The following is a 26,700-nucleotide window of genomic DNA, read 5'->3' as shown; positions in this document are numbered from 1 at the left end:
TAAAGTCTGCCCACTTTCGTTTCTTTCTAAATACGACACTACGCGTAACCGCGCGCACTGTAGAGAAAAAAAGGCGGGCATGCGACGTTTTGTGTGCATTTAGCTCACTCAAATAAATTATTGAATGCTTAAATGATCCCTTATTCTAGAAGCACGACGTCAGCACAGCAATAGTAATCGTTATTTAGAAGGGTTGCGAGTAATTGAGCCTTCAACGAAACGATAATTGTATGTTCTTACTAACCAGAGCAATGGCTGTGGCCTTTCTCTTTTGGCGACGTGTTTTGTTAGTTGCGCCCCCTGGCACCAATGGATGGACAGTGCTGCATTTTTGCTTTTGAATTCTCGAGGCAGCCCATTGGCTGCAGCCTGTGTATTCTTCCCGTTAGTCTGCCACGGAGGCTTTTTTTCTACTTCTCCTAACTTTATAGGTAGAGTGACAATATAGACACGACAGGATCACTCCAGGTTAAATAACCCAGGTGGCTTTATGGCCAACTGTGCGACACCGCGATATGGCGGGGGACAACCAGGTAAGCGGTAGGGGCATACTAACAGTGGTGCCGGCACAAAGAGCTTGATAGATCGTTTGAGGTTACTGAATGCTATTTACAAGATGACCCGCTTGTCAAAATTGGCAGTAGTCCGGGGGCTTATTCTCAGAGGACGGTTTGTGAGTACAAACCGGTTAACTGGACAATTGCGTGTTTATTTTGCCACACAATGAGTCTACAAGCTGCTAGATTTGATGCTGAAGAAAGGCTGAGGACATCACCGCCTACAATGGGCGTAGGGGTTAATGGAGATTGTATTCGCGCAGAAACAACCGTTCCGAGCTGCGCATTGGTCAAATCACGTAGCTAACTCTATTTTATTCATTAATACCAACGCATAGTTTTTCGGCTGCCTAGCTTTTTACCAGTGTACGCTATACATTGATGTGTAATTGGTGACATGCTTGCCTGAGGGGGTATCTATGTGTTTACCATTTTGCCCCCTCCGTACATGACGTATGTTTTTCCCGCCAGTAGCCGCAAAGGAAAAAAAAAACTGTCAAAATAGAATTTTGGGGCAACCAGGAAATATACCAGGATGACCAATCAAAAATCTGTCGTTCTAGAAAACTGGGCTTTCTCTGCCCAATGGGGGAAAAGTGAGGTGGAGCCATAGTTTGAACATTCCTCGAGAGACACTGTTCGGATACTGAAGGTTCAGCATTTGTGAGCTATAACGATAAGGGCAGAGGCCTAATCCTAATGCCAGTGCAGTTATATACATATATACATACATACATACATGTATGTATGTACGAATATATCCTGCATTAAATGGTTGCAACTGATAACTCCCGTTTTACCACCATGACAATATTGTTTTCAGTATACTTACATAGACAGGGCGTTGCAGTACAGTAAGTAACGCAAGTAACCCTTAGCGTATTATTTTATGCAATTCTCTGAATGTCTAGTCAAGGTGTTTGTGGTGTCTGCTTTGTTGTCATGTGACGATTATATGTTCCTGACATGTACACTATATGAACAAAGGTTTGATGTTAATGCTGCAGCATCCAGGCAATTTCGACAATGCAATGCTTCCATCTGTTTTTGTCAGGTGGTCTCAGGAGATTTGTTACATTTCCAATTGAAATGTTGCTCCTAGACTAAAATAGTTTGCTAGGGGGTGGTAGATGAGTAGAACTGCCTCTCTGCATAAGTAGTAGAAGGTAATACAGTGAAGGGGTTCAAACAGGCCATCCTGAATCTGACAGGCCATGGACAACCTCATGAAGGGTAGACTATTGTTCAAATCTGCTGTCAAATTTTGTAAGTTTCACTAGTCCTTTGAAGAAGTGTGTATGTGTCAACCCCTAGCCTATTGGTTGAATTCTTTGAGGATTGTAATTAATAGGAACTGTTATCATTCGGGGGAGACTGAGGTGGTCTATGGGAGCCCAGTTTGAGAATATTATGCGCTTTTTCTGCAGTGGGCCATATCATCAGAAATGTGTGTGTGCTCTCAACCCCCCCCATACACATGTTCACGCGCATACATACATACCCAAAAGACACATGTTCACACACTTACAGTATCTCTCACATTTTTTTAAAATTTTTTATTTTAATACATAAATCTTACAAAAAACATATAAGACAATAACTTACAATACAATAGTAGCATATGATATTAATTATTGCTGATCATCTAAAGGTCTCTTTATATTTAGAGGTCTATCTGATCTTTTAAATTCAGTCTGGTTACAAGTTATCTATGCATGCATGTTACAAATATAGACAACATTATGAACATTAATATAGCCTATGGTATCTGTAAGATATTTCAGATATAGATTTCACCCCTCACATTTTTGTAAATATTTCTTCAGTGTTACATAAAAAGATATAATAAAATGACACTCTGCTACAATGTAAAGTAGTGAGTGTACAGCCTGTATAACTTTGTGTAAATTTGCTGTCCTCTCAAAATAACTCGACACAGCCATTAATGTCTAAACCTTAGCAACATAAGTGAGTACACCACTAAGTGGAAATGTCCATATTGGGCGCAATTAGGCGGCAGGTGTGTTAAATTTGATATCATCTCTCACTCTCTCATACTGGTCACTGGAAGTTCAACATAGAAACAAAGGTAGGAATACAGCACTGTGAGATGGTGCACGAGCCAGGGTACCACCAAGTCCTTCAATAAATCCAAAATAAAGAAGCAGAGGCTTAGCACTCAAATGGTAAGGTGAGTTTATTTCACACAGGCTGTGTGAAAAAATCCCTTACCATTTGAGTGCTGAGCCTCTACTTTATTTTGGATTTATGGAAGCTCAACATGGCCCCTTATGGCAAAGAACTCTCTGAGGATCTGAAAAAAAAAAGAATTGTTGCTCTACATAAAGATGGCCTAGGCTATAAGAAGATTGCATGGTGGTGTCATGGTGTCATGGTCTGGGCCTGCATGAGTGCTGCCGGCACTGGGGAGCTACAGTTTATTGAAGGAACCATGAATGCCAACATGTGACATACTGAAGCGGAGCACGATCCCCTCCCTTTGGAGGTTTGGCCGCAGGGCAGTATTCCAATATGATAATGACCCCAAACACACCTCCGAGGTGACCACTGCCTTACTAAAGAAGCTGAGGGTAAAGGTGATCGACTGACCAAGCATGTCTCCAGACCTAAACCCTATTGAGCATCTGTGGGGCATCCTCAAAAAGAAGGTGGGGTAGCTCAAGGTCTCTAACATCCACCAGCTCCGTGATGTCGTCATGGAGGAGTGGAAGAGGACTGTGAAGCTCTGGTGAACTCCAAGAGGGTTAAGGCAATGGTGGCCACACAAAATATTGACACGTTGGGCCCAATTTTGACTTAGGGGTGTACTCACCTTTGTTGCCAAGGTTTAGATATTAATGGCTGTGTGTTGAGTTATTTTGAGGGGCAGCAAATTTACACTGTTATACAGGTTGCACACTCACTACTGCAGAGAGTCACTTCTTCAGTGTGGTCACATGAAAAGATATAATGAAATACTTACAAAGATGTGAGGGGTGTACTCACTTTTGTGAGATACTGTACATACATACCCAAAGACACTTGTTCACACACTGACTTATCCACACGCATACTAGTATATCCAGACACACAGGCTAACATTCAAAACAATATACAAAACCGTGAATAGGCGCTTCGTTACGCTTTTTCATATAAAAAGTGTATATATCCTTAAAATATATGGCACCTTAAAGACGATACAAATACCATACAAATAGTGTTTGCGGACCATCTACACATAGGACATGTATATTTTATATATATATATATATTCACAATATAACTTCACTGCTTTCTGTGTGTCCCCTTAACAATAAAATAATAAACACAATGCGGTCAGACCGCTCAATCAAATAGCCACCTGGAAGAGGTCACGGCCAGCTCTTTCTTCACTAAGCTCAACATCGGTTTCAGGCAGGAAAAGAGGAAGAAATACTTAGAAAATTCCCTTCTATTAATAATTAAGATAAATAAAAGCGATTGTACAAATTGTACATTGTGTCGATCTTGAGAGTCTACGTTCTAACATCATCTATTGTCCATTTAAAAAGTTTTTCGATGGTGTATTTGCTGGCGCACACTAATATACCAAAATACACATGTTCACACACTAACATAATACATACATAGACACACGGAACTTACCCTGCGACGCCTCAGCTTGTCTTTGGTGCAGCTTTCCTGGCGAGCTGCCACGGGGTCACACAATGTGACTTTGTGTGACCCCGCCACCTCTTGGGATTTAGATAAAGAGGTAAATCTGGGTGTCGGGATCCCATACTCCTGGAGCATGCCTCCGTCTATTGGAGTGTGTGGGGGGGGTAATTGCCCTGTTGTCCCCCTGTGTCCACCAAAGCAGATCTCATGCAGGCCACACCTTGATAGCCAATGGGCCACATGTTGGACAGCACTGCTCTCTAGTGCTGTGTGCTATTGGTCCAGTCAACTAAAGCAAGACTGGTGTGGAGCCAGAGCTCAGGCCCTGGTTGGAATAAGGGCTGTCCATCTTCCAAAAAGGGTCTATTCGCTAAAGAGGGAGTTGCGCGGGAGAGTTAAACACTTGAAATCCCCTTTCTTCCATACACCGTGAAGTGCAAACCCCAGTGAGCCTCCCTGTAGGAGGTAATGATGATGCGTAGAGAAACCATGGAGGTGGAACTTTCCAGCAAACTCTTGAATAAACGCCTGTACATTAGCAGGTAGTGAGTGGTTTTGCTTCCCATCCAAGAGTTCAGGATCCCGGGGAACAGAAAGCTCTGTTAGATGAACCGAGAGTCTCCAAAGACCGTGTGTTTGACCTGTGGGATGCGATCCACGTGTTAAAAGGGGAGCTTTGGTATTGCTCTCGTCTCTTTTGGCTTTAGAATGATACATTTTGGAGAGCAACCAATAAAACCTTTTGCAATACAATGTTCAGAAATGAAACCTTAAGTGATCTGTCCTTTATTCTGCCCTTTATCTCCCGACGTTTCAAATGGCTAGAGTACCAGGGACAGGACTTTATTGAGACGTTATGTGATATTTTGGCAATTTGATTTGACTGGTTGAATCCAAATTGTTCCTACATGCGCCATATTTTTCCACCCTCTACTTGATTGCGTCATTGTTTTTTTTTCTTTTCTGAATAAGATCCAGACAACAATGCAGCTTGCTGTGGAGATGTTTTACATGTTTTAAAGGATGTGGGGGAGGGGGTACTATTTATAGCTTTTGGACATAGGGGGCGGTGGGGGGATATCCTGCTCTGAGCGCCAGATGTTAGCATCTATTGAGCTTAAAGAGCCTTCTGAAAAAGGGAGGTTAATATTTAAAGTGTGGATTGATGCAGTGTGTGCATTATGAACACTGATTAGATAAATGCTCTAGTGATTAAATACGTGTTTTAATAATTTCTGGAAGCTCTGCGTCGTGTTTCGGTACAGTTCATCAGGGTCTGGAGGTACGAGAGAAGCCACCATCAAGAGAGTTTGTGTTGGCCCTTTGTAATACATTGTGGATATGGTGCTTGGGGTTTATTCGCTAAATTGGAAATTGGCAGGAGACTTGTGGTTTCTGTTTGCTAATTTAACTGTTATCCCCGGGGAGTGTCTAAGCAGGAAGGGATGAGCTGGCCCTGCATAAGGCATATTTCAATCACTGTTGTGACTTCCATTAACTCTCATGGGCCTAATCATGCATTACAGTATACAGGGCTATCCAAGCAATTGACTTGGCTTTGCTCTTTACAGTGTGTAGTATATGCAATGAAACTGAAACGCCTTTCAACTGTCCATTTTATTATTTCAGGTGATAACTTATAATAAGCAAGATCCAGGCATGGATTTTTCAACCTCCACTAAGCCAGACCCGCAAGTGTCAGAGCCTCCTGAAGACCAGCGTAAGACTGCTGCTTCCGGTGAACGGTATGCTCATTTTGAAAACAACAATAAAGGAAACTGCCAGCGAAATAAGATCTGATTTAATCCCTCAAGGACCTGGGCTTTTGTATGCCTTTAGGACCAGAGCAATTTTATATTTATATATATATATATATATATATATATATATATTTACTCACAGAGTCCATTGCACACCATTCCAAATATTCCAAGCCCGGTGCTAGTAACCAGCAGTTTCCATGTAAAACACTTTCAAAAAGATGGTCAGCACTCCAGGTCTTTAAATTGACAATTTCATTTTATTCAAAGTCAAGTCGACGTTTCAGTCATTACTGACTTTCATCAGGACATACATTTGAACTAAAACAAACACATATTTATAAAAAAATAGCTTGAGAACTCACCAATCTGAAGTGAGTGGGTGTGTGCTGAAATCGGCGTGTCAATGCCATTAGTGAACATGTGTGTAATAACACTGCTCATACCCGGAAGTGCAGTGTAACATTATTGTGTTCCTGTTACTATAGTAACACAGTTTATTCCGTTTGTGCACAATCAAAAATGTTTTAAAATGATGGGAAATATGTTCTGAGGCCCCTAAGAGCTCATTATGTTAAATTTAAAGTGCTTATAATGTGCAAACATGATTGGGGATTAACTTTAAATGTTAAATATATCTACAATATGTCATATAGTGAATATAGGTATTTACTAGACATACTGACAAAGAGTATCAATAATGTGCAATGAATTGTGCAAACTGCAAATAGCACAAAAGGTGCAAATAACAAATGTGCAAAATTGAAACTAATCCAAAATTTAAAGTGACAGTGCAAGTATGTTCCTAAATGTTAACCCCTGACATAATAAAACATATATACTTTTATTATTAAAATACAAAGATACATCACATTAAAAACCATGCATGTCGGTAGTTGCAGCACTAAAAAAATGCCTGCAAATGCAACATGCAATACCAACTCACTTTAAATCACCATTATTATTAAATGGACAAATCAGTGGAATTTGAATCTACCAAAATCCCTAATTCAAATATGTATAGATATAGGACATGTTTAATATTTTGGTGTGTCCATTATTATTGAACACAGTTCCTTATTCATGTATACATCTAGATTCAACATAAAGACACCATAATAGACAATTTAACTCATGGATATCTATTGTCTAATGTAGTACCAAATACCACAATTAAATCAAGAAGATCTCTACTGGTATAACTCCATCCATATACCACAAAACATTACACTATATGATTTTGCACAGTATCCACTAATACGTTCTAAGCTTAATAAAAGGGTTACATATCAGTCACATACAGTGTTCTACTCCCCAAGTACCTACTCCAAAATGCCGCATACAGGCATTGGACACTAACTATATACAGTTTGCGAGATAACTCATAAAAACGATGTATATGTGAGCTTTTCATTCAATCCAAAGGGGGACATTGTCTTTAGATGAAAGATCCAGTATGTTTCTCTCTGTAATAGGTGCCTTCCATGGTCGCCCCCTCTTAATGACTCCGGGATGTGGTCAATTGCTATAAACCTGAGGGATGTCAGAGGATGTTTAAGATCCAAAAAATGTTTTGCCACAGGTTTATCAGACTCCCCATCCCTGTAAGCTACCCGAATACTGGACCTATGACCCCTAATGCGCTCACCTAGAGTAGTTTCTGTTTTGCCTATGTATGCAAGGCCATATATATATATATAAATAAATAACAAATACTTATAACCGATATTCCTGAGCCAGCCTTACTGGTTATCTACCCAGATAATAAATCCACCAGATGGAGACAGCCGTTTTTTCCCCAGTTGGTAAGATGTTATAGATATCCTAATGTGGATTAAGCAAATTAAATGGTTAACTCTATCAATGAATAATTCAGTGCCATCTTTCAAGAAAACCTGGGCTGTTTGGTCTCTTGCTCTAGCGGAGGGTGTAATTTGTCACAAAAGCTTTTTTATGGTACTTTGTTCCTATGGAGGGTTCCTTCAACTGCTTTTGCACAACTTCTGTTTTATGTGCAATGCTTATGCCCATCTATTATTATTCTTGAAATGTTTCTTTCTCGTGTGAAACGTTATCTAATTTTCACCATTTTAATAGCACGTCTAATTTCCACTGTGAAAAGAAATAAAAACGACATGTGGTGGTCAAAGTGAAGTGCGTGTGTGCATCAAAATCTATGAATCTCTACATTTTGCAAAGGACATAGCACGAGAAACTAAGAATTCTAAAATAAAGTACACCCTCGGCTTGGCACTCATAATAAATAGGATAACCTATCCATAAACAGAGGGGACGTCACAGGGGACACGTCCACAAAGTATCCCTGTAACAGTGTTGTTACATTATGTGTGATATGTATCTGTATTTCAGCACGCATTTTACACAAACCCCTGCTGGACTGATGTGGAAAATAACTTGCCATATACATGGTATTTGTTATCTCTATAACTTTATTTCATCACAATTCTCAGGGGGGTAATAAAAAACAATCACCTTTACGTACAGTGCTAGACCATTGTTTAATTTGTGTGAAAATATGCCTTTATCGTAGGGACGTGTGTAATGATGCAGCCACCGCAGAGATACATTCTTCACCTCCTGATGTATGGACCTTAACGACAGAGCTGTGCAGCGCCGAGTATACTGATCAAAAGACATGGGAGAACTGTGAGGTATTCATAAATATTTATTCAACTCTTTCACTGAGAACAATGATACATCTTAAGTATTTTGCACTATGAGTAACACAATATTTTTGTATGAGCCTTGTTATATTTTTATTATTTTAAGTAATTTAATGGGGCACACTACTGTCTCTTACAACCTCTTCAAAGAATAATGCATATTTAAGTATTTTAATATTTATTCTTTAAAAAAAAAAAGTTGCCTTAAGGATAAGCTGCAGCTCCCTGCCTCCTCCATGCTGTGATGATTCTTACCATTGATTGGCTGCTTAAAGCCATTATTATTATTTTGCCCAGCCAGCTCTGGAGCTGACTGATGGTAAGTACCGTATATCATGCGCCAGGAGACCCCTTCTGCACAAATGACTAGCTGGGGGTGAGGAAAAGGCCAAACGCATACGGAGGGACTCTGCACTATACCGCCAGGCATTTGCTTGGAAGACCACTTATTTAAAGGGACCTCTCAACTATCGTGCATGTGATGGCTGGAGCGTACTTTTATGCCCATGCAGATTTAGTGTTTTGGATGTTTGTTACAAATTTGCCCTATTTTTCTTTGTACAGCTAACATGGTAGGATTCTATACATAGATGTAATCAATACGAATGCATCTTCTTATATTTAGTGAGGTATATTGCCTAGAGATTAGTTTGACACCAGCAATAGAAGATCTCGGACTTGAATATTATTAAAAGTAATAATGATAATAACACATTCACTACCAAAAGCCCAGGGCTTTTCGGAAAGCCATACCGTTTAACCCGCATTCTAGACAAAGAATATACAATCTGCTTCCAATTTCTCTTTGTCAGCATGCACTATAGCTATCTGATGTCACTTGTTGCCTTTGTTTTAGGACCGTTGGTTAAAGTTGTTCCAATTGGTGGAAAAGCAATGCCAGGACCAGATGGCTGCCCAACAGGAACAGTTTAATAGCCAGATACAGGTGAGGGTCTGCCTCATGTTACAGGCTTTGTCGGGAATCCATTTCTTCCCGGATAGTTTGAGGAATACCATGCTGCCTGTATGTATCTCAGCATGGATTTAATGGATCTTACGGGTATAAACTGAACACTAGTTCTATGTTTTCCAGTCCATAAGCTTGTATTTCATGTTTCTGCATGTGTTTTGGAATGTATTTGCGCATTATTTCAATGCACATCTAACCTGATAATATTTTTGTTGTTGTAAATGGTGTGATACTGCATTTCAGTTGTGCTTTTTTGATTTTTTTTTTACCTTTACGGTATTAAAGTGCAGACATTCTGCTGTAAAAATAAATGAATTAGACTACTATAATTCCTATTGCTGGAAGTAACGCTTGCTCTCTTACATGTCACTTTACATCATCTGTTTTTATTTGATGGCATTGCTGTGGCTTGTCAAACACAATTACTTTATCATTTATACTCGAGCCATTTAGGAAATCTTTATTTCACTTTTGCCCTTTTCCAAAGGCAGCTTAGACGAACAACAACTATTTCCTCTCTTTGGGGATTAATATAGCACGTTAAAGACATAACAGGAAATGTTATTTAGCACTTAGTCATTCTAACACAGATGCTCTTTTTTTCTTTGTTGATAAATGACAGCGTTTGATACCCCTGGAGTTTAAAAGTGTTAATCCCTGTGACTCCGTAAAGCAGTGCTTGGATTATTGCCATCGGTATAATATGTTTTAGAGTTTTGCCTTTTTGTGCAAACAATGTAGTTCTCTGATTTTAACAATTTCTTAATATTGTTTGGTACAGCTTAGCAACTATTAGATTTTAGTGTCTCATGTAAAGATTGGGCTGCTCCTCTGTCCTTTCATATTCCTTATGTCAGTGGATTTTTATTCACAGGTCATACGCGATGAAATTAAGAATTTCATTCGGTTACATGGTGGTGAATGTCTTTGGAAGTCTTGTACAGGGGATTCTGTTTTATCAATGGCAAGTAATGATCCTGGGGGGCATGGAAAGAGAGAAGCCAGCTCCAGTTCATTCTCTCTGCATGGTGGACTTGATAGACAACAGAAAGCTTTTCTCGCACAAGAACATTTCCAGGAGAACACATCTTTAAGTAGCGGTTATGGAACCCATTCCGCTTCTGAGCCAAATGCATGTTTAAGCGCCTCGACAGGGAGCAGGCTTCCTACAGCAAGCAGGACGCAATCTGTGACGCATCACACCTTGATTCAGGCTCCTCTGGAAAGTGAAAGACATTTTATACATGGGTCGGAAAACACAACAGAGGTTATTACTGCGTCAGAGAATATAGTACCCTGTTTACGCAATGAAAAAAATATGGCCAGTAAAAATGACACACCAAACAGGTATGTGGTGGGAATGTCCAAAAATAACAGATAGCATGCCACGTGTAGTCGTTTAGTATGATGATTCATCTGTAACCTTGCTATTTTGGTATATTTATTTGTTTTGTTTTTTAACATTCTTTAGCAAATCTTTGACAACCTGGGCTCAGAAGCTCAAAAAAAACCAACAGAAGAAGAATAACCAAATGGATCTAGCCGCTGTCCACCATTCTCAAGCAAATTCTCAAGATCGGGCTGAGGCATTGCCGCTAGTAAGTTCTAGGCTTTTCCAAATCATTTGCATTCTATGTTATTTCCTCGTCCTTTGCTGGAGACGTGTTTTAGTGTTATGATTACAGCAATGCTACATGTGTTACCATAAAAAGTATTTTAATGTATTGCTCTATTGAACATATGCATATCTAAACAATGCATCTATCGTCAAAATCTTCTAATGTAATCCTGACTATAACTGTGAACCCTCTTCCTTTCATAATATTATCCATTACATTTTCTCCAGTATTATTCCTCGTGTTCTCTTCTTGCTGGTCGGTTTTGTATTTACACAAGTATTGTGTCGTCTGTTTAGTGTAAATGCATACATATACTCGAGCTATTGTATACATTACTACTTATTTCACTATTGACTTTCCAAAATAATGAATGCAATGGTATATGTATATATAAAACATTTTCCTTCTTTAAGGATGGAAACACAGATGGCCCGTCAAACACATTTTACCTCAATAAGCGCACGGCGAGCTCAAACTCCTTGGTTTCTGCTGGATCCGGTATGTATATTAATGTATTGAACGCAGTCATTTGTCCTCCTTGTGGTATTCTTGATGAGCGCAAATAATCCTCTCCATTCTCTTCCTATTCATGTGTATCTGACGGTGAATTCTGTTGTGACAGGGTTTACATACTGGTTGTTGGATGAGAAGGAGATGTACCATCCTTTGCCAGACAACTTTGGAACTGGACTTTCCAAGTTTTTCACGAACAATGAGGTAGTACTTATTGAAGTTACTTTTATCCTTTCTGCGCAGCTTTATTCAGTACTGCTAATATTTTTTGTTACTAAGTGTGACATTTATGGCTTAGAGTTGTAGTTTTAATTGCAGAAGTATCCTTAAGTATTGTTCATTTAAAATAATAAAACAAACCATTAACAAATAATTTAAACTTTGCTGATGAGGAATACTATGTTTTGATGAGCAAATGCGTTCTTGAGGTGGACGCAATAACCTCTCCTTGAGTGGGAAACCTGACCAGCTGGAAAAGCGCAGACCTTGCTTGTACGAACTTTAAAAATAAAGGTTTAGTATTCCAAAGAATTAACAATGCAGCGCACACAAAAATAGGGTCCCCTTTTCTAAAGACCTTGATGAAGCAGCGATTAAGAGGGGGCCACTGCATCTTCATTTCACATGGGAGTCATCATATAAAGAGGACATGTGAATTAATCACAGGAACTATGTATTTTATTTTGTAAAAAGATTTGATTCCATGTCATATGGCCTCATGTGGTCCATGGAAATAATAATTGCTGTGATTATAGCTGTGTTTGGTGATTTGCCCGAAGCTATGAAGACAGCAATGAAACAAACATGTATCCAAAGTTGGTAGAGAGATGCTCATGTATTTTCCCTTACCAAGGAAATGTGTTGCAATAGTCAGTTATGTTAAAGCGGTGCCCCTTTAATGCACGTGATAGCTGAGAAGCTTCTTTAAATCTCCCTAGTATGCCCTTTTGCCTGCCCCCAGCAGTTTTCCTCGCAGGAGATATGTTTGGCCGAACACGTCTCCTTGCACGCGGTACACTTACTGCCAATCAGCTCTAGCACTGGCCCAGTGAATGTTGCGGGAAGTCTAACGAACCCCTGGTACACATGGCGGGGGGGGGGTTATTGGGCTTCCATTGATAGGACCGCTTTCCTGCCACTGATTGTCGAGAACTGTTGGACCAAGGGGAAGGTGGGTAGTTCAATGATATGACCGATGGTATCAAACTAGATGCCTAAATGCATAAACGCGGCTTGATGCATTCTGGTACTGCGGGTTTTGTTTTTATACAGTTAATATTGTTTCAGGAAATAGAAACTCTCTGATTTGTAGCAATTAGTCATTTCCCAGAATGATCTCCTAATGAGTGCAAATTGTCAACATATGCTTAACACCTTCAAGCATTCCCCCTCCATGGGATCACATCCTAAACATTGACGGCAATAATAGCAGAGTGATAGATTAGCAAATTTACGTTTTCACGACGGTGAAAAAGGATATTGCTCTCATGGAAGTGCGAAAGCAAATTGCTCAAGGCGTACAATAATGTTTAATTACACAAGTCAACTTTCCTAACCTCGGAATCTAGATTGTAAGCTCACCTGTTGTTTCTGTCAAATTGTTTTGTTATGTACTAACTTATGTCCTGTTTACCCATTGTACAGCGCTGTGGCATATAATGGTGCTATATAAATCAATAAATGATGATAATAATAATAATGAAAGGACTGGTGGCTAAGTAAGTTTCTTCACATGGCTTTGATTTATAAATGAATTTGTTAAATAGACAATCATTTGAAAAAGTGTGAGAAACAAAGTAGGCACAAACTAGTCTTGGAAAATTTACACTGTGACGTTTCAGTAAAACGCCATTGTTGTGTTTGTTATGTAGCGGTACCATATTCTGAAACAGAGATGAAAAGTGTTTCCTGTGATATAATCTGGACTGCAGTGTTCAGATCATGTGATCGCTGAAATCCCTGTTATTTTGTTGCAAAACATTTTTTATTTTTTTTTAAACATGTTTCTAGGCAAGCGAGACAAGCATTCCATCACTGACAGATCTGTATAAAAGGAAGCAAAAGGAGTCTTCCAAGTTCCCTGGCTGGGAGCCAGTCTCACCTTCTGAATACACTCACCCGCCAGAGGTATGATTTATATCTGAGCCAGAAGTGCGGCATGCGGAAACTAACGAAGTACAGATGCGACTTCACAAATGTTTTAAAGAATATTGGATAGAGGTAGCACCGTGCTGTCTTCATATTCCTCGGACCTGAGTATCCTGAACAGCCTTTTTGTAATTTAAAAGCAAAAACTTGTAGGTTCCCCTTTGCCTGTTGTCAGGAGATGTGGTTGGCTGTATATGGCAACTAGCGGGGCCTGCCGAATCTCCCATGCATTTGCAAGCGGTCACCAGGATAGTTTTAAAGGTCCTGTCCCCTATCATATTCATTAAACTACATATCATAGCTGAAGTGTCCCTTTAATAGTAACACGTCAGCAAAACTGAAGATGAATAACATATGTATGATTCGCATCAATGGCAAGATGTGTGTGTGTGTGTGTGTGTGTGTGTGTGGTCTCAAATTCTGTCTTTGTGAGTTATGGTATTGCAGATAATGCATTTCCTTGTTTTCTGTTTTTAACTTGTCTTCTGTAATCATTGTATGTGTGTTGCATGCTTCAGGTTTTGATCAGCATTAAAACCTGTTTATAACTAATCATCTTTATTGGTGTTATCAGTATGTTCATAGGTCTGGAACTGCGAGATAAGACAAGATGTTATGTTTTCAAGCAGGGTGTGTGTAGCATATCGGTGAAATGCAAATGGTCTTAACATTTTCTTTTCCTCTTCAGGTGCTGACATTGGACCCAACACTACACCGAAAGCCGCACCGTAGCTCACAATTTCATACGGGCAGAAATCCTAGCAGAGAGAATAGCAACATCTCGCTAACTCCAGACTCTTTTTTGGAAAATGCTTCTTTTAACCACTGTGATTCAACAACTGTCTCTACATCGGCCTCTGCTCCATCTTTGTTGGCGGAATCCCTGAATAGTTTTCCGGGTAGCCCGTTAATAGATGAACAGCGCTGGGAAATCGGCAGATACCAAAATAGAGCAAATCACAGTTTGGAGCTCTCTCCCAGAAGCGGTGATGAGAGAATGCTCTGTACCGAAGATGACGTCAATAGTTTGACACCATCCTCAATGCCTCAGTCCCCTCTGCCGTTTACAGACGAGACTATGTCCGAGTCCAATCAAGTTCATCCTTTAACTCTGTCTAAGTAAGTGTATTTGCCTCGATTATGGGATGTAAATAAAATACCAAAGTTTTTTCGTTATATTAGGTGCATATGGAAAAGAAAATAGCAAAGTTAAAGCCGCACCAGCGTTAACATTAATAAGGAGCCTGGCTCTCATCACCTGTCTGCATTACGTAATGTACGTTGTAAATCGGTACATTTCTGAAGAACACATCATTATGTAAATAAATACAGAACAGAAGGCAGACAGCTAGGATTCACAGTTGTTCCCTATTTACAATGGAAGGTGCTACTTTTACTCCAAGGTATAACAAAGCATGTTGGTGTTAATTCAGAAAGTATATTACATTATATCTCTTTAAATAGCGCCAGCAGATTCCATCACGCTGTTAAGACAGAGTCAATAAAATAATTTTAAGTCACACATAACAACAAACTGCTACAAAAGGAGAAGAGGCCCCCTCTAGTCGTAATGTTGGCTCTTAACAGATGTTAACATCTCCTAGATGTTTTCAAGGCATTTTTAGAATATGAAAAAAACTAGAAAAACCAAGCATGCAATGCATGTATATGTATGTTTTGTACGTGGCTATATGTAAAACTTTGTGTATGACATTTTTTTGCCCATTGAGAGATTGTATAACTGTATGTCTTTAGTATCTGACCTCTTAGCATAGTGTTCCTGGCTACAGAGCTAGACAAGCTGGTCGATGGCATCCCATCTGCAACTACTCCATTAAAAGCTTTTTATAGTTTAAATAACATGTGCCTAACTACAATTTGTTTTTCTAGCATCAGACGAAGTTTGAGGGAAAAACATGCGCGGCACATATCGGACTTGCGTGACTACTATGAATCGGAAATCAGCAACTTAAAGCAACAGATCCTAGCCAATAATAGCTCTGAAGAGCAGAAGAAAATCACAAGTCTGTCTGAGAGGTAGTCGACACACATATTTGTACAGTGTTTTGTTTTTTTTTAATTCATTTAATTGAAAGCTTCAGTAAAAACAACTAATCATTCCCTCACTAATGTAATGTTTAGACAAGTAGCATATTCTAGCCTAGTTCGAGACAGCACAGCCATAGTGAACTTACTGTGTGCTGTGTCTTTAAAAAGCAGTGCCGGGACATGACGACATCTCCTGCTGCTTAGTTGGTGTGATGTCCTAGGTCATGCGTAGGGTAGCCATAGCCGAGATGCTCCACAGAATGAAGTCCTTGCTCAACCTATTCTGTTGCTTTTTGTTTTTATAACTAGAGGTTAGAATGGGCTTGTTGACTTACCATATGTAGGACTTCAACAAACATTTTAATATTGGGTTTTCTATCAGAAATAGTGTCTCTGAACCTCAGTCATGGATACACAAATCCCACGTTAGCGTGCCCATCCCATTTACTTGCATGTTATTTGATTTACTTTTATAGATGTGCCCACATGGAAGGGGCTGTGACGGAAGCGAGCAAAAGGATACGGATACTTGAGAACAAGAACAATGAACTCGAAACATTGTTGGTAAGAATGCTGGATGAGTGTGTAGTTTGCTTTGTTGGTAACATATCTTCTACTGCATAATATGAATGCTTGATATTTTGTGTATACAGTATGCCTTTCAATTACGTATGATGTGTACAGTCTAGTAACGAATTATAACTCCCATAATAAAATGAGGATTTTTTTTTGTTTTTTTTTATGAGCACTTCTAGGACAAATTCTTTAAAGTAGGGCTATCCTCATCATCTGAATGTTTCCATTGATTTCCCCACCTTTAGAACATTCACTGGGATACGTAGTATAGTAATAGTCATTTCTACACTATCTACATTGCTAAATAATGAATACTATAATAACCAAAAAGTAGTAATATTTGGATCTTAATTGCATAATATGTTGGTTCAGAAGAGTTCTCTCTTTGCTTTGATGTCTTAGAACTCATAGTCCCAATGGTGATGTTTCATTATATCGTGAATCACATTTTGAAAGTAAAATAGTGTTTTCAGTAAAATAACCCCTTATTGATCCAATACAGAACCAACCAGAAACTTTTACGTTAAGAAATAAAAAGTACCGTAATTTTTACTTTAAGAAATCTCCTTTGCCCTGTGTAAGCTCTTGCAGGACCTCACCCGGAAAAGGTACACAGACTCCGTATATTGTACCCAAGTAAAGCTGAAATAATTTTTGGGACATCTTGAAAGCACAATGGATAAACTAAAACGACCGTATAATATTATACACACCTCTGTCATCAAACAGAGCTACCGGTTCTTAATGCTTTCCATTTTGCAATATTTTCCAATATCTGTATTATGCTAAATTGGGATATTTTGTCATATACTGCTTTTTTTTTTTTTTTACCTCTTACATAATCTTTGGCATAGGGAGTGACTTAAGAGATGTGCATTTTGGTTATTATTTCGTATATTACTCCTACCCAAATTATGTTTTGGAGAAGATTAAGAGTGTATGTAATTGCCCTAAAATACAGATAGGAATTTTAATGATATGGAATAATTGTTGCTAAGAGAACCATTTTCAGAAAAAAATGTTTTCTTTCTTGGCCAGTATGCATAAAAGATTTTGGGTCTCTGATGAATTGAAATGAATAAAACGTGTGTCATTATTGTTCATTCTTAAGTAATCGTAGAACTATATCTGCTATGATATCAATCTATAACTGCTCTTCTTCTAGGCCGAATGGAGAGAGCGTTGGAAGACTGCAAACGATAATGCCAAAGTCCTACAAGAACAAGTGGAGGAAATGAGAACAAGTAATAAAGAGAAGGAGAACGCAATTAGCAGGCTGCAGTCAAAGTTAAAAGAACTGGAAGGGGCTCTTGAAAAAGCCTTCAGAGTGTCAGATGATAAAGATGGAAGAATAAAGCAAGAGCAAAAAAGGTTTCAAGATGTAAGTTAAAGAAAATATTAACTTTATGTATGTCTTTTTAACAGTCCACACTCTGCATTCTTTATTTTTTAGCGCTGTTGCCAGATGTAGGCTTCACGCTTTAAATGTATTTGTTGTAGAGAACTGAAACAGTTGTGGTTCAGGATAAAATGTACACCTCTTAGGCAAAAAAAACTAAAAACACTTAAGTGTTTTTCCCCTCTAGGGCACACCATTAACAAGCATGTAATGTACCGGTAAATAAGCTTGAGAAAAGCTTTAATTTCATATTTTTTCTGCAGTTTACGTAAACATATAGAGCTAACACAGTAACATTTCAAAAAATTAATGTCTGATGTTACGGCAATATAGTCTTCATAGACTATAGAATCATTTGCCCGCTGTTCCCATAGTTCTCAAATCTTGCGCTAAGAAGTCCATATACAAAATTTTGTTGATTAAATACCTAGACTGTTCCCAGAAAAGTATTAAAATCAGCAGTTATGATGCCGTGTAACCATCTTTGGACTCTGATTAAATAAAATATCATTACTTGCTCTGTTTTCCAGCTTTTTTCGGAATACCAATCTCTGGGAAAGGAGCACGAAAGAGTAAAAGTAAGGAGTGCATTTTTCTACTGTACTAATATTGCTCATTTCTAAAGTGTATTTATTTGTCATGGTGGAGGCCACAGAAAATAACACGCATAACATTCTCTATCTGCACCGTGACAATAAAGATGAAATACTTTAAGATCTGCTAATCATATGGCTCGGTGGCTGGTCTCGTTACTGAAGTCTGCTTAGTGTTGTGGATTAGGTATAGCTGGTAATTTGATAAATCACTAGCCATAACAGGGACATTCTCGCTGCCTGCTATGGACGTAAAATCACTTTTCTCGTGGCCGCATCTTATGCATAACCTCTATTGTGTTGCCGCTGGCAAAAATAAAGCATTGGTTACCTTTAATTTGTTAAAATGTATTTTACCTTTTGCATGGTTGCAGGGTACTCTCTGCAGTGCCGAAAATAAACTTTGTGAGGCACACGATGAAAATAAGGAACTTAAAAGGTAATCTAGAAGCGAAGTGTCTTTCTTTCGCATTATCCGTGTCTGTTGCATGTAACAAAAGACAAACTATGCTCTAGCAGAGTACGTTAAGTAAAACTGCCTGTCTAGCTTTCTGTTTTCCACTGACCTCCTCGACACTTTTTACTTTGGTTCTTAAGACCCAGATGTTCTTCCAAAGCAACTCTGACAATTATATCCAATAACTTTCTGCCAAATCCTATTTTGGTAAATCTATTTTATGAGTTTGACCCTGTGTTTAATACCATGCCATGTCTTGTGACACATTTAAAGGATTTATATGAGGATTTATTATATCTGATGTGGGTCAGTCCTTGGCCGTCTCACTAAACTAACCTAACTTACTAGGATTTTGCACGTCGCTAATATGTTTCCCCTTCTTTCCATGATTTCTCACCAACTGCTTGTTAGGTATATCCTCCTAAATAATTCGCTGCTATCCACGGCAGGGATTATAACACGAAAATCTGAATAATTTTACAAACAGCTGAAGCTCGCGGGGAGTACTTCCCACCTCATACAAAACTACTTTCTAAATAACTAGCCCCTTTTTCACTACAATGGCTTACATCTTGAGTTATTTAATTTTAACTAATTAAATATAAGTTGGAAACTATATAAAGAAGGTGATGGTGATTGTTGTGGCTTCTGTATATTTAATTTGTATTGCTGTATACAGTAAAGCAGTTCTAAACTCAAATGTTGTTTTTTTACAGACTTGCCACAAAAAACAAGGGAGCATGGAATTTACAATGACGTGTTCTGTTTTTTATCTTGAACAGATTGATTTTAAAACTGGAAGCACAGATCAAACAACTGGAACATGAGAACACTGTGAAACTTCGCCACATTTCTGAAAGCCATTTATTACAGTCCAGTGTCAAGTAAGGGGTTTTTTTGGGGGAAAATTCCTCTAAATTTTGTGCAGAGGATCATTTTGTACCTTCGTTAATAGAAGGAGAGGGTGAAAACAAATGTAAAATTAAATTCAGAAGGAAAGGTCTTTTTTTTGCAGAAGGGTTGTTTAGCAAAGCCAAAAAAAACTATTTCATGTCAGGTTTTTTTCTCTGTGGATGACCAAACAAATCCTTCACTGATAAAAAAAAAAATCGTTCGTCGTTCTTTGCTTTTTGGGATTTCTAGTTAAAACATGCTAAAAATGAATTAGTATTTGCAAAACTAAAATTGTAATGGATCTGAAATCTTGAGAATAATCTTCCAATAATTTGTATTGAATAATTATTGCACGTTTATGTTCATGATCATTTTATATGTGCTGCCCCGACTGTTAACTGTAATTCTTTGCTGTTTGGTATTACCTCTACCTCATGGTAATGACCACAGATGAAGTCCAGAGAACACATGTGCTGGGGGCAAAACATAATCTGTAATTTAACCTTAAATTATTTATTGACAACTACCTCGCCATATGGCAAACATTTTAATGTATACATTAAGGTCCATTTACATGTGAAATTGTATATCAATATTTTGGTTATTGAGAAGAGTCCTCTCACATGTTTATATAGGTCCGAAATGGTTCACGCAGTCCATAATCTGCGTTCGCTGGATGTGGCCAAGCGAAAATGTCTTGCACCTGGTTCTGAGTGCTCTATGTTCACTGGACAACCGCTCGATAACAAGAACTGTGACGTGGAAAACACAAAGAACAACACATACTTGCCCAGCAGGTACAACGAAAATGCAGCTTCAGACCCTAGATTTCTTCCCTGAGAACCCCCCCCTTCATTTACCTGGCATACCTCGGCAGAAGCGCGTGTGTGTCTGTGGGTGGGTGTGTGTGCATGCGCGGGAAGTCCTTTGTACTACAGAAAGGGTAGCAGAGGCTTAAATATTAAATTCTAAATCAAACATTGAAGACATTATTGGTCAAAACAACATTTGTTTCACTTTTCGCTTGCCTATCCTTGTGACGTTTTGGTTCGGTGATTTAACATTAACAGTACGGAAGGGGAAAGTACTTCTGCAACTCACTGCACGAAGGCCTCTGAAACGGGACGTGTATAACCGGTCAGTATAGGGCTTATTTATGTTATAGAAAAATAAATCTTATTGAACGAGCGTACGAAGCTTGCAGAAATTGTTTGGGCAACTAATAGATATGGGGATTCCAAATTTGTGCATTCACTAGGACAACGTGTTTCAGTCTGCTGTCACAATATATGTTTCTGTCACTCATTCATTGTAATAAATTAATATTATATTTTTACTTAACTTACCGATTAAGTCATGTTTTTGTTCAAGGTACAGTTCTCCTCTCGATAAGAATGCACCGTTTGATACCTTCCCAGGAAAAGCTGTGGGGAAAGACGGTGAAAGTCATAAAAGTCCAATTCTAAAAGCACTGAAAGATTTTGAAGAAGGAAAAGTAATAAAAAGTTGGGGAACGCCAACTGAGAAACAGAACACAGGTTTTCGTAAGTGAAGTGCTCCATGCATAATCTCTATGCTTTCTTTTCCAGTTAGTAAGCTGTTGACTGATTGCTTGGCAGAGAAATCCATTTTACACTTGGATGTAACTACTTGCCACCACGGAAATTGTCCTTTTTTAGCCATGGCTAGAGTCAAGAGCTGGTAAAATCAATTAGCTGTGCTTTACGTTAAAATGCAGCTATCATTCTTCTTTTACTTTTAGCCATTGTTTAAATGCTTGGAAACTGGCCTGACATAAAGATATATATATATCTGTTAGTTGCATGTGCACTGTATGTTTCTGCCTGCCTGATTGAAATTTAAACCTAACATTTTGTTACCTTCGTGGAATGTTACATTTTGACACTTGTATGTTGCAGAATTGCCTGGTAGGCGACAAACAATTGGGTTCAATGACTCTTGGAGTTCTTTTGCATCACCAGAAAAACAAAAAGATGGTCATAGGCGAATTAATTCTCCTTCTGGCCCAAGGTCGTCATCTGTCCCACCTTCAAACAGGAAGCCAACACCTGTCACCACTCCAAGTAAGAACAAAATCGCAATTCCAGATTAAAGGACACATTTGTTTAATCTGGAAGATTTGACTTCCCTTCTCTGCATGTTCAGATGTCGTATTGATTCTGTTTTTCAAAGTTAGGCAGCGATAGGAGTTTACCAATAAAGACCAATTCTGATGCAACCTCATGTAAGATTGAGATGGCCCTTAATTGGTAAAGTTAAACTATTGTGCAGAACCAGCCTGGGCTTTAGTTAAGAACTTATGTATATGCCGTATTTGCTCCATTATAAGACAAGGTTTTTCCAGAGCAAATGCTATGAAAGATTACCATTGTCTTATATTCAAGGTCATCTTCTAATCAGACCTCAAATAGGAGGTCTGACTACAAGACTAAGATCCAGATCCTTCACAGCGCTGCAGGGGACCTGGATCCTCCTCTCTGGCAGCCGGTGGAGGTCTGTGCGATGCGCGCAGACAATCCGCTGCTGCTGGCACTTCCTCTGGGGCTTCTGTGACGGAGCGCCGGTGTCACATGTCCTTCCAGTGCTCATTCATAGAAGCCCCGACAGAAGTGCTGGCAGCAGCACTAGACACCAATTTCTGGAGCACGGGGAGAAGTCTAAGAAGCACTGGTAAGTCGGACGAGGGTGAGAGTGGCATATGGGGGGTATAAGGGCTTTCAGGAGGCAGAGTGGCGTATAGGGGGTTAAAAAAAGAATATCAGGGAGGCAGAGTAACATACAGGGGGTTAAATGGAATATCAGGGAGACAGTGGCATATAGGGGGTTAAAAGGAATATCAGCGAGGCAGTGGCATATAGGGGGTTAAAAGGAATATCAGGGAGACAGTGGCATATAGGGGGTAGTCTTATATTTAGGCTTTTCCTGTTTTTCCTACATTAATATTCAAAGTTTGGGGGTCGTCTTTACGGTACACACACACACACACACACACACACAACAGTTATCCGAGTTGAATTTGTTTTTGTCTGTTTACTGCCGCTGACGTCTAATTTTGTTTTGCAGCTAAGCGGGAATTGATGATAATGCCTGTCTGTGTGAAGTACAGTCCAAAACGCTCTCCAAGAGAAAACCTATCCCCAGGCTTCAGTCAATGTAATGAGGAAAACCCAATGACACGGTAAACATCTCCTATTTAAAACAAAGCAATAATTCAGTGCATACCCAGTTAATACCATTAATAAAATAAATATTGGGGTTTCCATCACACTATTATATAGCCATATATTGTTTAGCGCATCACTACGTCTAAGTACCTCATAAATATTGTGGACAGAATTCTAAGATTCATTAATTGCTATTCAGTGAGCTTCATTAGTCACAAGTGCTTTCTTTATAATTCTAATATTGTGCAGATTACGGTCCTAGGTGTTTCATTCAGCTGTAGAAGTTTGAGGAGCGGATTCCACTCAAGTAAAAGACAATGACCCAGTGCCTCGGTTATAATCTACTTTACCTTAGAACATAGATCGTGTAGAATAAAACAGGGGCTGGAATGGTTTCTCTCACTGGAGTGATCGCTCCCAATTTCAAACTGCTTAGACATCACCTCTCTCTGATTTATTTCTTTAAAGGTTTGGTGGGGCCTGGGAAGGTCCATCTACATCTAAGGATCCCAGCCCAAGGAAGAGGCTTCAGTTCATGTCCCTGGATGACCCAGAAGGTATTGCAGTCTTATTGGGAAAGTTCTATTCCTTGGTCCATGGCCACATTTTATACAATGAAAGACCAAGCCATCTCAGCTACCTTTACTCCCCCCTCATATTAGTTGTCACATTGTCACCTTGCATTTTAACGAATATTAATGTCATTGTTGATTGCACAAACATTGATTGATTCAACGTTTCTTCTCCTGGCTACTGCATAACCATTTGCAATTCATGGAGACAGAGCTTCCCTGTATCTAAATATAAAAATGTTCCAACCTACCACCCACTTCAAAAATGCACATTTTAACCTAAAATGTCTATTTTGTGTTTAAATTTGCACTCGGACACTTTGTTTTGTAAGATCTGCTTTTTAACACAAAGAGCCAAGCTGTGTATAACATGGCTGGAACTCATTAGATTCGGCAAGCAGATTTGGTCAAAAGTTTTTTGATGATCTGGTGCCAGATGTGCAAACTACATCCTCTGAACCAAAAACACCCAATGAGTGACCGTTCTTTGGGCAAAGACACCTCTCAAAGACCTTTACAAATAACTCTTTCGATCAGCGGCATGTAGGAAGGCGGCTCTCAATGCTCGGTTTCACCCCTGCCAGCTAAGAACCACCTAGGCAATCTTAAAGTGGTGGCTGAATGTATTACATGAAGTCAATTGTGTTATTGCAATACTGGGTGGTACATAAGATTTAGGGTCTGCTTTTCCAGGGATACAGAGGAGTAGAAGCGAGTCACAGCTTCCTATTTTAGTACCGCCCTATGAAACAGAACTCACCTACAACGAGAGGGTGAAGAATGTAGCAGATGTAGAAAGACTTTTTGATGACCTAACCGAGGAAAAGCAACAGGTAACCTTCCATGAAATCTCTGTTATTAGATGTTTTATACTGTATGAAAACAATATGTTTGACACTATACTATAGCTTATAAGCCTTCAAAAACAGTGATGCCACAGAGCTAGCCGGCATGGCCAATGACTACATACATTATTCTATGTGTGGTAGTGGAGTCTAATATATGAATGTCATGTCTGAGAAGGCACCTTACCTTGGGAAGTGGCCTCTATTGACCATCATGGCTTGAAATGCATTGCCTTTTAGCTTGAAGATATTATGTGGTTCGTGCATTAGTAGTAATCGTGGCTTGTAGTCTCGTGCTTACTGAGAGGTAATGTACTCCTGGCTCTAAACCCAATGTCTTCAACCACACTGACGGAAAACAAAAAGCGTAGGCTGTAGGCCATTGTAACGAATGCAGAAAGCTGTGTAGGCAATAGTTCTAATGTTATGTGCTCCTGCCAACAGATAGAAGCTGCGCTGAGCCGGATGCCTGGTGCTGGTCATAGATTGAGCCTGCAAATGAGAGCAAAGAAGGTATCTCTTTTCCTTCTTTCCTTTTCTTTTTTTTTCCTAGCAAACATTTTGCCATGTCAAAATAATCCATTGGTGAACCTTACCCAGAGGTCCAGGTCTAAGACAGTAGGTCTGGGGCAGGAACGGCCACATTACTGGGGACACTACTCGTTGTGCTGGTTTGGAAGGTCAGAAATCTAGGGTGGTGTCCAACGTAAACCCACTACTAACCTGGATCAAAGTCTGGCTAATACAAGGTTATCCTTTCACCTCCCTTTATCGTCGAGCAACATATGTCCCCTAAGTGAAACAGATTCTGGAATCTACAATCAAAGTAAAGCTCCTATTTGCCCGGTGTGTAAGAATTCCATGTACAATAGGAAGCTGTGCAGTCTGGCCAGGGTGACAATTATCATGAGTGACACATTGGGTTCTAAAATGTCATTCTTGGCATACAACTTTTTTGAGCTATATTTATAATACAACATTATAGTTATATCCCTCACTGGATATTACCTTTTTTTTTTTTTTTCCTTCTTTAATTTATTAGAATATGGTTTATTTAACTATTTTACTGATGTTTGATGTTAAATTGAGATAAGAAAGTGTAAAAGTTGTTGTACCTGGTGAATTTATTGTAACAATTTACATGCCAATGTTCTGTTGATCAACGGGAAATACAAAACATTTTAATTAACCAGCATACACAGGAGACGGAAAGGGACATTGGGGTTTAGTCACTAAAAGGACTTTACAGCTCATTTTGAAGAGCCAAAACGGGCGGGTTTCTTCACTGTGGAGGCCCTGTATAATGCATATTTCAATGGCCATAAAGAAATCTATAAACTATAGACTATTCAAGGCCAGCATAAAGTTACTGCTGTTGGACCCTCATACTGTATAGGACAACAACGCTCCTAATGCTGAATGGACCCCACAGTCCTTACTATTTAGACATTGGTCACATCAGGGTTTGTAATGGCATCCAAATAGATAGAATTAACTAGAAATATTTGATTCACACACGTTCACAAATTCACTGGGTGAAATTGCAGGATTAGCCACATCTGGGTACTGTTTTTGTTGATTCTATCTCCTTTCTAATCAGGAAAAATTGGAAGACCGTCTTGAGAAAATCAATCGAGATCTGGGATCTGTGAGGATGACCCTGAAAAAACATCACATCTTGCCAACTTCAGCAAACATCTAAAGCCACCCGTGAAGGAAAAGCCCGCACAGGCTACGTTTACACTCAGAAATAGTCCGCTCTAGCATTTCCGGAGCGGTGTACTTCCAAATAATAATACGCTTGTATACCTTTTCCACATAAGAGTTTCATGGAATTTATTTTTGTTACACGGAACTGGAAGATGCCCACAAATTGTATATTTTGCTATTTGAAGAGCCATGTTTTTAAAACGTAGGCAGCGTTACTCCTACATTTAAAGGTATATATACCAGCGTCTCGTCTTCCTTAGCTCTTCCACTTGGAAACTCTTTGTTAAATGAAAGTTTGTGACACATGATTTTCTATACTATTTAAAAGTGTTTACTAATCCATTCCACGTTGGAAATATATGTACATTTTTGCAAAGCAAAGAACTGTTTTCTTGTGTGACCAAATGATTTTTATTTTAAATGTCATAGATACATTGTTTTGTGAGATATTCAGCAATAAGTTTCATTTCTTTTTTTGTGTATTATATACATGTAGATTTCTGGGTTTTTTT

General features: G+C 39.0%; 1 protein-coding gene across 1 annotated transcript; it reads left to right on the top strand.

The window, feature by feature from the left end:
• The first annotated feature begins 515 nt into the window (after positions 1-515).
• LOC149289120 (M-phase phosphoprotein 9-like) lies at positions 516-26,180 on the top strand. The gene is made up of 24 exons (XM_089491030.1): positions 516-533; positions 5,844-5,959; positions 8,526-8,646; positions 9,515-9,604; positions 10,251-10,324; positions 11,100-11,226; positions 11,661-11,745; positions 11,870-11,964; positions 13,771-13,887; positions 14,597-15,027; positions 15,799-15,945; positions 16,434-16,521; positions 17,699-17,914; positions 18,463-18,510; positions 18,900-18,964; positions 19,765-19,859; positions 20,532-20,673; positions 21,248-21,420; positions 21,796-21,960; positions 22,961-23,075; positions 23,530-23,618; positions 24,327-24,466; positions 24,923-24,991; positions 26,079-26,180. Exons 1-24 carry the CDS (start codon positions 516-518, stop codon positions 26,178-26,180), a joined length of 2,928 nt encoding a protein of 975 aa, XP_089347156.1.
• The last annotated feature ends 520 nt before the right edge of the window (positions 26,181-26,700 follow it).

This window comes from Sceloporus occidentalis, unplaced genomic scaffold (genome assembly GCF_023333645.1).
Source record: "Sceloporus occidentalis isolate IW3139 unplaced genomic scaffold, rSceOcc1.0.p SCAF_48, whole genome shotgun sequence".
Taxonomy (NCBI): Eukaryota; Metazoa; Chordata; class Lepidosauria; order Squamata; family Phrynosomatidae; genus Sceloporus; species Sceloporus occidentalis.
This window is presented reverse-complemented; position numbering and strand designations above follow the sequence as displayed.